Source organism: Ovis aries, chromosome 1 (assembly GCF_016772045.2).
Source record: "Ovis aries strain OAR_USU_Benz2616 breed Rambouillet chromosome 1, ARS-UI_Ramb_v3.0, whole genome shotgun sequence".
NCBI lineage: Eukaryota > Metazoa > Chordata > Mammalia > Artiodactyla > Bovidae > Ovis > Ovis aries.
In genome coordinates, this window is record NC_056054.1 from 239343784 (window position 1) to 239358327 (window position 14544).

At 40.4% G+C, this 14544-nt stretch overlaps 1 protein-coding gene across 2 annotated transcripts in view; it reads left to right on the plus strand.

Moving 5' to 3' along the window:
• The window catches only part of WWTR1 (WW domain containing transcription regulator 1), a 146739-nt gene that overhangs the window by 127888 nt on the left and 4307 nt on the right, over window positions 1–14544 (plus strand). For both annotated transcript variants that reach the window (XM_027959404.3, XM_015092609.4), the window contains exons 5-6: window positions 7618–7751; window positions 9933–10045. In XM_027959404.3, the coding sequence (XP_027815205.1) occupies window positions 7618–7751; window positions 9933–10045 (247 nt within the window). The remainder of the gene's footprint in view (window positions 1–7617; window positions 7752–9932; window positions 10046–14544) is intronic.

The window sequence follows — 14544 nt, forward strand, 5'->3', positions numbered from 1 at the left end:
TTTAAACAGTCCCCTTGCTTCTTCATGGGACTTTCTTGGTGGCTCAGATGGTGAAGAATCTGCCTGCAGTGCAGGACATGCAGGTTTGATCCCTGGCTCAGGAAGGTCCCCTGGAGGAGGAACCCACTCCAGTATTCTTGCCTGGGAAATCCCATGGACAGAGAGGAGCCTGGTGGGCTATACAGTCTGTGGGGTTACAAAGAGTCGGACATGACTGAGCAACTTCACTTTCACTTGCTTCTTCATAGACGTAATACCCCTGACCTCTTCCCACGTTGAATTTTCTCCTTTGGTCACTCTTTGTAAAAATCGTGACAGTGTAGAACAGAGACTTGGATGCAGTCTTGCATGTGGAGGTTGGTAGATCCGTGAATGCAGTAGAAATAGAAGCAGTGCTAGCTACTTGAGTTGGAAAGAAGGTTTGGAGCATATAGATGTCAGGGAGAGAGACCCTACTAGGCATGGCCCTTCTCCATTATTTTTTGTTGTAGCCTGTTTCCCCTCTAGAATCCTCACCAAGCAGGGTACTATCTGTATTTTTCATTGCTGTGTGCCTGCTGCTGAGGTGCCTGGCCTCTGCTGGTCTCAATAGTATTTTTTAAAAATAATTTTTATTTCTTATTTTTGGCTGCACTGGGTCTTCCTCGCTGCTCAGGCTTTTCTCTAGTTGCGACGAGTGGGGGCTATTTTCTAGTTGTGGTGTGAAGGCTTCTTGTTGCTGTAGCTTCTTTTGTTTCAGATGGGCTCTAGGGCATGCAGGCTTCAGTATTTGTGGCATGTGGGCTCAATAATTACAGCTCCTGGGCTCCAAAGCACAGGCTCGGTAGTTGTGCTGCTTGGGCTTAGTTGCTTGGAGGCATGTGGGATCTTCCTGGACCAGGGATTGAACCCATGTCTCCTGCATTGGCAGGCGGATTCTTTACCACTGAGACCCCAGGGAAGTCCTCTCCATAGTATTAAAAAAATAAATAAATAAATACAGGTGCAAATGAATTAGTCTTTATGGGGTCTTTGGGAGACAGTTGGCTGAGATTTGGAAGTAGGAGAGGTGGTGATGGCATTAAGAAAAAACTTGAAGTTAGCAGGAAGAGCTGCTCTAGGGCCAGGTGAGGAATGTACTTGTGAGACGTGAAGTTTCAGACCCCAGATGGACATGTTATTTTGGACTTCAGGGCTGGGAAAGGGGCAGGTGGTAGCTTGCTGTAGTCATCAGGAAAGGCATTCTGGGAGAAAGGCAGTGGAACAGAACCTCTAAAGGTGGAGGAGAAATGGCCTGATGAAGAGGGACCCAAAGTACTGACAAGTCCAGGAAACTGTAGACTTGTTTGGGAGGACAGGTGGGTGGCAGTGGAAGGGACACTGGGAGGGGATCTGTGAATAGACTTGCTGACCTGGAGTGGAGGTAGGAGGTGAGAGACAAACCAAAGGCTCAGATGTGCTTCCAGCTTAGCTCCTGTTATCCTGCATGGACTGGGGGGAGGTGGGGAGGGAGCACGGGGTTAGGGCAGCTGCACCGCCAGCTCTGAGTTGGAGGTCTGAGTCACATCCTAGACCAGCCTTGTTCAGCTGCCCCGTATGCAAGTCAGTTCACTCAGTCCAGTGCCCCATCTTCAGCCTTTGCCTCAGCTGTTCCATCAGTCTCAACTCCACATCTTGGTCAAACTAAAGTCAGGTGTTCGCCTTTCATTTCTGCCCATGTGAGGGAAGCGGATGTCATGTGGCAGCTAAAATCACACTGGATCTAGGGCTTAATTTATACCTAAATTTAGTTTAGTTTTTTTTTTTTTTTTTAAAGTAAAAATCCTCCCTTGTTTGGATGAAGACATGTCAGGATGAGGACATGTCAGTGAGGTTAGTTCTTTTATTTCCAAGCCTTAGATTTTGTACTGCTCTTCTTCAATTTATGAACAGAAATAGGAAACTTATTTTCATTCAAAAAGAGACTAGACCTTTAAAAATTCTAAATATGCAATATGTTATTAAATATATAATTATATATCTTATATAAAATAAAATTGAATGAAATGAAGCTTCTCATTTTTGTCCAATTCCATTAAAATTTAATTTTATGTTATATAAAAAGGTTTACAAACCTGTCCTTGTTTTGTTTGTTTTTTTTTAACTATATTTTTAACCTTGCTGACTCATGATGAATTTCACACTTGGTTTAATCTTCCAAGGTGAAAGCTGATCAGGAAAAAGTGTCAAACCACTCAAAGTGGATTAGTTCCATGTTGTAGTGTGACTTTTAAGATGGTTTATTTTTACTTTAGTTTTGTTGGGATTGGAATACAGAACATGAGGTGCCAGTGAGAATAATATTTAGTTAACACTTATTAAATGATCTTGTATGCCAGCACTGCTCTATGCACAGTGAATTACCTCATTTATCACCACAGCTTTCCTATTGGGCGGATTCTATTATTATCCCCAGTTTACATATCAGGAACAAAAATATTAAATAACTGGCTGGGAGATGGCATGGCCAGGGTTCAGACCCAAGCATCTGGCCCCAGATGCTGTTCCTGACGACTCTGCCCTTCTGCTCACCTTCTGTGTTAGGAGCAGGAAAAACACAATAGGATCATTTCATTAGGATGGCATATGAGCCTGGCTAGTTGGGATGTATAAAATAGACTATTGTTTTATTCATATTTGTGGTTGGGGGTGAGAATTGACTGTTCTTAGTTAATTTTTTCTTTTATTATTAATTATAATTGAAAATATTTCCGTTTGAATTCCAGCAGTATTTTCATTTCTTCACTGAGTGAATATTTATCAAGTACCTAGTATATGTCTGGGTTGTTATACACAGTGGGGACACAGAAGTGAACATGATAAATAAGATCTCTTTCCTCTGGAGCTTACACTCTAAAGAGAAGGACAGACAGTAAATATGTCAGTTGCCATGAAGAACATTTAATAATGTAATCTCTGAAGAGACTGCATCTGTTGAGACAGACATCAGTGAGGGAATGAACTTTGGGAGGATCTGAGCAGTGTGTTCCAAGCAGGAGAAACAGTTGGAACAGAGGCCAAAAGTGGGAGGAGCAGTGGGAAGGGAATGAGGGAGTGAGGGGGGACATGTCCCAGACAAAGGAGGAGACATGAGTGATGTCAGGCAGGCTTTGTGGACCACTGTGGATAGGGAGCATGTGGCTTTAGAGCCAGGGGCCAATATCGCCTTCACAGTGGCTGCTGTGACTTAAGAATGGTCTCATAATAATCTTAATAATGGACTTCCCTGGTGGCTCAGACAGTAAAGCATCTGTCTACAATGCGGGAGACTCGGGCTCGATTCCTGAGTCAGGAAGATTCTCTGAAGGAAATGGCAGTCCACTCCAGTACTATTGCCTGGAAAATCCCATGGACAGAAGATCTTGGTAGGCTATAGTCCATGGGGTTGCAAAGAGTCGTACATGACTGAGTGACTTCACTACACTTCATAGTAATCTCGAAGAAAGTGTTGCATCATCTTCCCACCCCGAAAACCTTTCTGTCTCAGACTGGCCTAATTTATATTTCGGAGCTTGTTTTCAGGTATATTCAACACATTATCTGTAGTCTCTTATTTGTTAGTTATTTGAAGCTGAAAATGATATCGTGAGCCCCCTAGAGGCAGAACAAAGCATTGCTTCTTATGATAATGGGGGTCAAATCCTCAAAGTATTGAATCATTTGGAAAATATGGATGTGGAGGAATGGAACTTCAGGTATCTTTCATTTAAAATAGAGGGAGAAGAAGTGAAATGGCACCATTAAACGTTTCCACCAACATAGTAAAAATTCATCCAGCTTTGGGTATTATAAATCAGTTCAGTTCAGTCACTCAGTTGTGTCCGACTCTTTGCGACCCCTGAATCGCAGCATGCCAGGCCTCCCTGTCCATCACCAGCTCCCGGAGTTTACCCAAACTCTTGTCCATCAAGTCGGTGATGCCATCCAGCCATCTCATCCTTGGTCATCCCCTTCTCCTCCTGCCCCCAATCACTCTCAGCATCAAAGTCTTTTCCAATGAGTCAACTCTTCGCATGAGGTGGCCAAAATATTGGAGTTTCAGCTTCAGCATCAGTCCTTCCAATGAACACTCAGGACTGCTCTCCATTAGGATGGACTGGTTGGATCTCCTTGCAGTCCAAGGGACTCTCAAGAGTCTTCTCCAACACCACAGTTCAAAAGCATCAATTCTTTGGTGCTCAGCTTTCTTCACAGTCCAACTCTCACATCCATACATGACCACTGGAAAAACCATAGCCTTGACTAGATGGACCTTTGTTGGCAAAGTAATGACTCTGCTTTTTAATATGCTGTCTAGGTTGGTCATAACATTCCTTCCAAGGAGTAAGTGTCTTTTAATTTCATGGCTGCAATCACCATTTTCAGTGATTTTGTAGCCCCCCAAAATAAAGTCTGACACTGTTTCCACTGTTTCCCCATCTATTTCCCATGAAGTGATGGGACAAGATGCCACGATCTTCATTTTCTGAATGTTGAGCTTTAAGCCAACTTTTTCACTCTCCTCTTTCACTTTCATCAAGAGGCTTTTTAATTCCTCTTCACTTTCTGCCATAAGGGTGGTGTCATCTGCATATCTGAGGTTATTGATATTTTTCTCGGCAGTCTTGATTCCAGCTTGTGCTTCTTCCAGCCCAGCGTTTCTCGTGATGTACTCTGCATATAAGTTAAGTAAGCAGGGTGACAATATGCAGTCTTGACATACTCCTTTTCCTATTTGGAACCAGTCTGTTGTTCCATGTCCAGTTCTAACTGTTGCTTCCTGACCTGCATATAGGTTTCTCAAGAGGCAAGTCAGGTGGTCTGGTATTCCCATCTGTTTCAGAATTTTCCACAGTTTATTGTGATCCACACAGTGAAAGGCTTTGGCATAGTCAAAGAGCAGAAATAGATGTTTTTCTGGAACTCTCTTGCTTTTTCCAGGATCCAGCGGATGTTGGCAATTTGATCTCTGGTTCCTCTGCCTTTTCTAAAACCAGCTTGAACATCAGGAAGTTCACGGTTCATGTATTGCTGAAGCCTGGCTTGGAGAATTTTGAGCATTACTTTACTAGCTTGTGAGATGAGTGCAGTTGTGTGGTAGTTTGAGCATTCTTTGGCATTGCCTTTCTTTGGGATTGGAATGAAAACTGACCTTTTCCAGTCCTGTGGCCACTGCTGAGTTTTCCAAATTTGCTGGCATATTGAGTGCAGCACTTTCATAGCATCATCTTTCAGGAATTGAAACAGCTCAATTGGAATTCCATCACCTCCATTAGCTTTGTTCGTAGTGATGCTTATTATAAATAGTCCTTTTGAATTTCATTTATATATTTAGCCACTCACAAGCATTCTTTTAAAATAAATACTCTATTAGAACTATCCCAGGAGTAACTTAAATGAACAGGGAAGCTTAAAATAGTAAAACTGTATTATTTTTTATATTTCTATAATAATAATTCATATTATTATGAAAGAATGTCGCTCAGTTGTGTCCGACTCTTTGTGACCCCATGGACTGTAGCCTACCGGGCTCTTTCGTCCATGGGATTTTCCAGGCAAGAATACTGGAGTGGGGTGCCATTTCCTTCTCCAGGGGATCTTCCCGACCCAGGGATTGAACCCAGGTCTCCTGCATTGTAGCCAGATGCTTTACCATCTGAGCAACCAAGGAAGTCCATAATAATAATTCATATATATTGTATATATATATTTTTATTCAATGAAGTTCCAGAAATGATTCTTATTAGGTTTAAATTCAGACCATCTGGAAATTGCAAATTTATCTAGTATTCTTAAGAAATATGGTGATAAAATTGCATCACATGTAAAGAAATGCAGCAATCTCTTCAAATTGTATGTTTAAAAGTATAGCCGTTTAGAGGTAAACTCCACATTTATTCAGAATGGTTGGAGAATGGGAATATTCTAGTTAAAGTTGATTTTCTTTTTTGGATAATGAAGGTTATTGCCTGAAGGATCTTTGCATTTACTGTCTATAAAGGACTATAAAGGACTAAAAATTACATCATTGACTAGCTGTTTTCAGACTGTGGTGTGTGTATATGAGTGTGTTTGAGGGGTTGGTGGGCTCTGTGTTCCTCACACCAGGTCCAATCCCTGTTATTCTTATGTGTGAAACCTCCAGGTAAGCTTTGGTTAGAAGATAAGGTTTCTAATGAACACTGCTTACCACATAAAGACAACTATAGCAAATAATTCAGTTTTTCTACATGTATTCAGAAGGTACTTCTAAGATTGGAATTATGGACTAAAATCTCCTTTTTTAGGGGGGCACTTTGCTTTTCATAGATTACTGAGTAAAATTTAGGTTAGTTAAATATTGAATTATTTGAAATCTAGATGAACAGAAGTGAACCAGGAGCCCTTTCTAGACAGGGTATTTATTTCAGTATAAATTAAAAATGAAGTTTCTTATCTATCAGATCTTCATGGTTTGTGATAGTCATGCTACCATAACTCCTAGGAACAGTATGATGAACACTAGTAACCAAAAGTTTTTATAGCCGATGACTTCACTAGACTTGTCTAGACAGCAGTTACTCTGTTGCTGACTAAAATCATCACTTCTTAGGGCTGGAAGAGATCTAAGGCAGACCCTGTAACTTAGATGGCCTGAATATTCTGTTTGCTGTTGTAGCCTTGGTTTTGGGGTTTGATGGATGGCAAGACCAGTGATTCAGCTTGGGTAGGGGGAAAGTGATAGGCATAAACATGGGAAGGGCCTAACTCTGGTTTTGGACACATGGAAAAATATACACAAGTTTTATTCTCTGGAAACAGCAGCAAATTTGAAAAGAATCTGATGTCTGGTCATGTTTGTCAAAATAGGAGAGACTCCCTGGAGGTTATATCTAGAGAAAGTAATTGCAGTCAAATTTGTAAACTTTGGATTGACTCTCCTTGGCAAAATCATGTTAGCTTTAAAAAAATGCTGGCGTTTTAATTTTTGCTAATGAAATCCATATGCTATCAAAACAGTTAATCATCAAGTGAGCTCTGGATTGGATCTGCATGCTTCTCCAAACTTCATCCATTTTAGTCGACAGAATAGAAAAACCGATTGACTAACAAACTTTTAAACCGGTTGCTTTGCTCTCCTGGTTATCATCTAAAACTGCCAGTTGTGATTTAACACAGAGCCTGAACTGTGTAATTCCACAGCTCTACTGGGCTGTAAGTGGCAAAGACCAGAATATACTTGCTAGTCCAGAAGAGTCCAGTTGCTTGATTGACTTAGATTTGGTCTGATCACTTGGGGTAAAAATAGCCTTGTCCTTGAGAAAGTGTCTTGAGAGGTCTTTATATGATTTGGGTGTTTAAGCAATTTGGGTGGGTTGGACAGTTGCTCCGTCAGTGCTTTGAGGGCAAATATTACATGAGCTTCTCATTAACTTGGTATCTGTGAGAAAGTGGCTTATGCCTGTAAGACTTCTTCAGAGAAAGAACACTAATGATTTCCTGATGATTTTGACTTATGAGGAATAAACATAAAGTGCTTTTGTGTTTGGTGAAAAGTTTTTATCTGAAGCATCCTTTGCTCCAATCCTTGTAACGAGTGAATCACCGTTGCCTCTCCCCCTGACTGTCATCTTTCTGCAGGAAGCCGCCCTCTGTAGACAGCTCCCCATGGAGGCCGAGACTCTAGCCACGGTTCAGGCTGCTGTCAACCCTCCTGCCATGACCCCAGACATGAGATCCATCACTAATAATAGCTCGGATCCTTTCCTCAATGGGTAAGTCAACATTTTAAGGCCACTTATTTTTGCTTTCTTTATTATGAGGTTTAGAGTATAATGGATCTTTGTTGATATTGGGAAAAGTTGGGGAGCTTGGAGGTTGGGATGAGGATAGAGGGAGGATGTGGAGGGACATGGCAGAAAAAATAAAAGTAGACAAAAAGTCACCATTTTTTTTTTTTTAAATCTCAAATTCAAAAATTGATTCTATGGCATGAAGTAAACCCCTAGTCAATAATTCAAAAATAGGGATGAATTTATGATTTCAATAGCATGGTGTTTGTAGTAATTATTTAGAGGAATCTTGTGGTTTGATATAGCCAATGGAGATAAAAACATGTTACGTTGTATACTATCATGTAAGAATCGAATTGCCAGTCTATGTCCGACGCAGGATACAGCATGCTTGGGGCTGGTGCACGGTGATGACCCAGAGAGATGTTATGGGGAGGGAGGTGGGAGGGGGGTTCATGTTTGGGAACGCATGTACACCTGTGGTGGATTCATGTCAATGCATGGCAAAACCAATACAGTACTGTAAAGTAAAATAAAGTAAAAATAAAAATTAAAAAAAATAAAATAAAATAAAATCAAGGAGAAAAAAATAAAAACTAAAAACATGTTACGTGGCAAATAGGAGCAAAACAAATAAGAGGTGTTGTTTGTGGTGAAATATGAATAAGGTGTTAGTTAATAGTATTATTATGGTTATTGTTTAGGCACAAAGTTATGGACTCTGTTGCGACCTCATGGACTGTAGCCCACCAGGCCCTTCTGTCTATGGGATTTCCCAGGCAAGAATACTGGAGTGGGCTGCCATTTCCTTCTTTGGGTGATCTTCCCGACCCAGAGATCAAACCCAGGTCTCCTGCTTTGGTTGGCAGATTCTTTACCACTGAGCCACCAGGGAAGCCGGTTAATAGTGTTATACATTGTCAGTTCCTGATATTGATCCTTCTATTGTGGTTTTGTACTGTGTCCTTGGGGAAAATGCACACAGCATGCACAGGAACTCTGTACTCTTTTTACATCTTCTATGTGAGTCTAAAATTATTTCACAATTAAAGAATGAAATAAAACAAAGTGTTGTTTTAAAATATGAAATATATGAGCAGAAGGAAAAGGTGATTGAACCAGAAATATCTTCATGAGTAGAAGTAGTCAACCTTAATTGTAGCCTTTTAAACCCAAATAAAGGGCAGTTTTCTATTTCCTGTGTCTTTTCTGCCCTTGCGGAGGCTTCAGGCAACAAATAAATACAGTTACGAAAGTTACTAAAAATAAAGAGAAGAATGAAACCAAATAGTAATCAAAATACTGAAGGAAAGGAGTTTTTAAATGACTGATACAAAAATAATTCAAATGTCCAGAAAAAATGTCAAGAATAGCTTGAGATTTACCCACATACCCAACACCCAGGTTTTCCATATTTACGCTGATCTTATTTTTTTAAGTAAATATTACAACTAATATTTAAATTCTTCCCCACCACCCCTGAAATACATTTCTTTTTTCTTCTTCCCTGCCTAGTGGTAGCCACCATTTGGAAATTGATGTGTATCCAGCACACCTATTTTTATACTTCTCATTGCCTATCAAAGGCTTCCCAATTGGCACTAGGGGTAAGGAATTACCTGCCAGTGCAGGAGACACAAAAGACGTGGGTTCGATCCATGTGTCAGGGAGATCCCCCGAAGGAGGAAATGGCAACCCAGTCTAGTATTCTTACAGTTCCATGGACAGAGAAGCCTGGCGGGCTACAGTCCATGGGGCCACAAAGGGTTGGACACACTGTGCGTGTGTGCAGACACACAGACAGACACACAGACAAACACACACACATTGCCTGTCAATGTCTGTATCCAGAAGCAATATTCAACATCTTTTTTAGTTTTCTATTTTAAATTTACATAAATGGTATCATTCTCTTAATGTATTGTTAGTTTATTATTTTCAGATGAAAAGGGAATCAGTGTCAGTTTATTACGACTGGCCAGTTGGTTTTTTCTTTGCTTACAGTTGATTCATTTCGACCCAGGGATATATGTTTCAAAATTAAAACGAGGTTCAAAGTCCACCTCCCTTTGTTATCTGGAACATCAGGCAGATCTACATTAGTTGGGGGCCTTCATGATTATATTTTAATTTTAAAACGTCTTGCCATCTTTTGCTCTGCAGGGGGCCATATCATTCGAGGGAGCAGAGCACCGACAGTGGCCTGGGGCTGGGGTGCTACAGCGTCCCCACGACTCCAGAGGACTTCCTCAGCAACGTGGATGAGATGGACACAGGTAGGGGCCAAGCCTGTGAAGCCTTGCAGTGGGTTTGGACTTTTAAATTGTCTCTTTAGTCCTCTCAATTCTTTTTTTTTTTTTTTTTTTTGACCACACTGTGAGGCGTGTAGGATCTTAGGTCCCCAGCCAGGGTTCGAACCTGTGCCCTATGCAGTGATCCTCTCAATTCTAAAATCTAACCAGGAACACAGCTGCAGAGCCCCTAGAACCCAAGCACCATTAGTAAACTGCAGCTCCTTCCCCATAGTTTATACAAATATAGTTTTTGAATATGGGCACAGGATTTCAATTTCTGCTTTTTTTTTCTTTCTTATTCCTTCCCTCCCTCCTTTCCTCTCTCCCTTCCTTTTCTTGTCTGCTTTATTTAGTCTTTCCTCACAGTTGCATTAATATACCGCTGTCTGCTTTACCATTCTTTCACAATTGAATATTTATACTTTTCTAGCTTTTTGTTGTAATGTACAGGCCACCAGTACACAGCTTTTCATGTCATTATTGCATTTGGGAAGCAATTGGCAGTGGGCTTTTGGAAAGTGAAACAACTCAGAGGATTCTAAACTGTCAGCTCCAAGTCCTAACAATGTCCTCCTTCAGCAATTAAATTTAAGTAGTTCCTGGCCTGCTCTGCCTTCAGGCTAGGCCTCAGCTGGCTTCCTGGTTACCTCTTTTTCTCTACTTCTCCAGGAGCAAGGCCTCCAAACTTGGTCTAGATTTAATTATCAAAGTCCTAAACTCCCGGAAGATACTCTTTTGAACCAAAATTAAATGATACCTCACAACCAGGACCTAGTGTATAGCACAGGAAACTATATTCAGTATCTTGAAATAACATGTAATGAAAAAGAATATATATGTACAACTGAATTGCTTTGCTGTATACCTAAAACTAACATGACACTGTAAATCAACCCACTTCAATTTTTTAAAAACCTAAAAATAGACTGTAAGAAAATAAATAATAGTTGACATGTCCCCTCTTTGGAGCTGCTCATGTAAGTTTCTCCTCCATCACCACTGATGATAGAAAATTGTTCTGTGATGAAAAGGATTGTTTTCCCCGGTGCCACTGTCCAGAGGACCCGTGTTTGTCACCTTCTGCTCCTCGATGGCTGTGCTTTGTGCTCTGAAACTAAACAGTTGGTCAGACAAGATGCAGACTCTGCCAGAACGTAGGAGCAGCTGTTCCGGGCTCTCCGTGCAGGCTATCATCTATGTGTTTAGAGAATTGCACAGACTGTCTTGTGAGGAGTCACCCAGGAATAGTTTGAACTGTTTGTTTTGTTAGTCTTCAATTTATTACTTCAGCCTTCTGCCTCCCTTCCTGCCTCCCTCCCTCTCTTTCTTCATCCTTCTCTTTATTTCTTGGTGTGAGATTTATCTTGCCCTCTTTGGAACAGCTTAATGAAGTGGCTCCTTCCCATGTTTAATAATTGTTTGCTTCCTTCTTTTCAACATTGGAAAGCTAGTAAACATAAAAAGCAAAGTTAAATAAGAAAAGACTCAGGAAATCGAAATCTAAGCAAGTCTGACTTAAAAATTTTCTTTTTGTTTTTATTTGGAAGATAATTGTTCTATAATGTTGTGCTGGTTTCTGGTGTACAGCAAGGTGAAGCAGCCATTAATATACATAATCCCCTCCCTCCTGACCTTCCCCCCACCCCTCTAGGTCATCACAGAGCACCAGGCTGAGCTCGCTGTGCTGTACAGCAACTTCCTACTAGCTAGACGCTTTTTAAAAAGTATTTATTTATTTGGCTGTGCCAGGTCTTGGTTGCAGCATGTGAGATCTAGTCCAGAGATTGAACCCAGACCTTCTGCACTGGGATAGTGGAGCTGTAGCCACTAGAGGACCAGGGAAGTCCCTAGCTTGACTTTAAAATGTAAAAAAAGATGGATTCTAGTCTTTAGCTTTTTAAAATGACATCAAGTAGATAAGTAGGGAATGTTTTGAAACCAAAATGTGGAATTAAGTCATGTCCTGTAAAGAACATAGTCCTTGCAGACAGGCCACCTGAATTGGATCTTTGCTTCTCTACTTCTTAGTAGTAACTTTGGTAAGTTACGTAACCTCCCAGGGCCTCCGATTTCTCACCTGTAACGTGGGAGTAATGTGCACACCTGGTAATGTCCACAGTGGTGAGGCATCATGAGGTCACAGCGCTTGGCACAAAGTCCTCTTCTCCTTCTGAGAAGGATGAAGTATCATCTAAGAAGGATGAGATTAGTCCTATTAAATGTTGGGGTTCCAAGTTAGCCGGGCTTAGTGAGTGCTGAATTTACAGTCACATCTGTGAAGTCTTTATGAGAAATGGGCATAAGCCCCCTCAAGGGGAGACATGTAGTTAATTACACAGGAACAAGAAAAGGAAAAGCCAAGGGATGGGCAGAGCTCAAATGTGGCTGGAAAAGGTCTGGTAGACCCACTGATCACATGCTGACCGCACGCTAAATGGTGACAAGCCAGCCAAACACTCCCTTTGTAAAATACACATGGAAACAACAACTGGACATAGTGTTAGAGACATAGGAGGATGGAGTAGATGGAATAATAGGAGCAAAGGCTAGAGGTCGTCCACTTTCCAGAATATTCTACAATAATCACACCCTTCTAAGAACTTCTTCTTTTTTTTTTTTTTTTTGGTCTGTCTCATTTTTATTCATCCATTCATTTTTATTATTGATGCAAATGTGCATCTTTTTAAAAAGTTGAAGTATAGTTGCCATGTGATATTATATGTTATAGGTGTATGATACAGTGACTCACAAGTTTTAAAGGTGATACTCCATTTATAGGTATTGTGAAATATTGGCTATATTCCCCATGTTGTATCATATGTCCCACTGTTCAAATGAAGAAAACTCTAATGACCAAAAAGATTACTATAAAGGTTGCAAAGTTGCTCCAAGGAGAGAGATTTTAAGATTGTTAGCCTTAGTGAAGAACTTTAACTAGTCTCATCATGGTTTCTGAGGAGAAAAAAATAACAGAATTTTTTAAAACAGAGGGATTTTATTTCATTTAAAAAAATCAATTCTTGAGTTATTGAAAACATAAAATGGAAAATAAGTTGAGGTGGATATTTCTATCTGGATACGAAGAAAACAGACATCCAGCACTTTAGATCAGGTAATTTTTCAGGGCAGATAAATTTTTTTTAAAGCCTAATTTCCTTCTCTTACAGTCTATTGGGTAGAAAAAAGTTTTTGCATTTTTTTTTTTCTAAACCTTGTTTTTCAATGTCAGTAACACAACAACCCTGAGGTCATGTTTAACTCATTTTAATTTTTCAAATGACTGCTTTTTGCAATGCAAGTCCTATAAAATATTCCCAAGAGTCACTGATATTTTATAAGTTTGTAGAAAAGCCATGAAGTTTTGCTGCCTCCAAAAATGTAAGTGTGATTCTGTTTCCCTCGTTGCTATGAAAGAAGTAATTTTTCTCCTTGGAAAATGCATATTATTAAAATGAGTTTTCTCTCATTTTTTCTAGAATAGTAAAATCTCTATGCAGGCTTCTTAGGAAGCTTAAAGTACTTGTATGACACAAAAGCTAATTGAATAAGTTTCTTAGAAATGATTCCATGGTGAAAGCTGGCCATAGTTATCAATGCACCTCAGACTTTGAGGTATATTTTATCCCTTCAGAAAATTGATTGGGGCTGTTGGAATGAACCAGTTGTTCTGATATTATGTAATTAATTGACCATGACTGAGTTCTCTCAGCACAGTCAACAAGCATTTATGGTGTCTTTGTATTTGTGTATGTGTTTATATGGACTTCCTGGTAACTCAGTCAGTAAAGACTCTGCCTGCAATGCAGGAGACATGGGTTTGATCCCTGAGTTGGTAAGATCCCCTGGAGAAGGAAATGGCAACCCACTCCAGGATCCTTTCCTGGGGAACTCTATAGACAGAGGAGCCTGGCAGGCCACAGTCCATAGGGTCACAAAGAGTCAGACACGACTTAGCGACTAAATCACCAAGTGTTTAATTTATGTATGAATGAAGCCCAGAGCCTCATATCATGTGTGGCAGATATGATACGGCACCTACTTCCCCATTTCAGACAAGTGAGTGTGTCTTAGGCCACACAGCTAAAAAGCTCCATCTCCTGGCACAACGGTCTGTACGTTTTCTCCTGTCCTGTCATTCATGAAGGATGTGTTCTTCATGTCACATCCCAGCCACTGAACTTTCCTCTACGATAGCATTGTCTCAGCTAGGTTCTGCAGACTTTAGTTCTGTTAGGATATAAATTCTGCCAAAATTGGATTCAAGGAGGTGATAGTGGCTTAAACAAAATAAAACAGATTTTCCTTACTACAAGACTTCTCAGAACCTATATGCTCCCATGCATTTGTAACTCATATGCTTTATGAGAATACTCGATAATTTTGGGGTATATGTACATGTGTAGTGAGGGGGGCAATCTGCAGAAGCCACTTTCTAAAATACTTTGAACATGATCCCCAGAGTTGTCAATGAAGATTGTTTT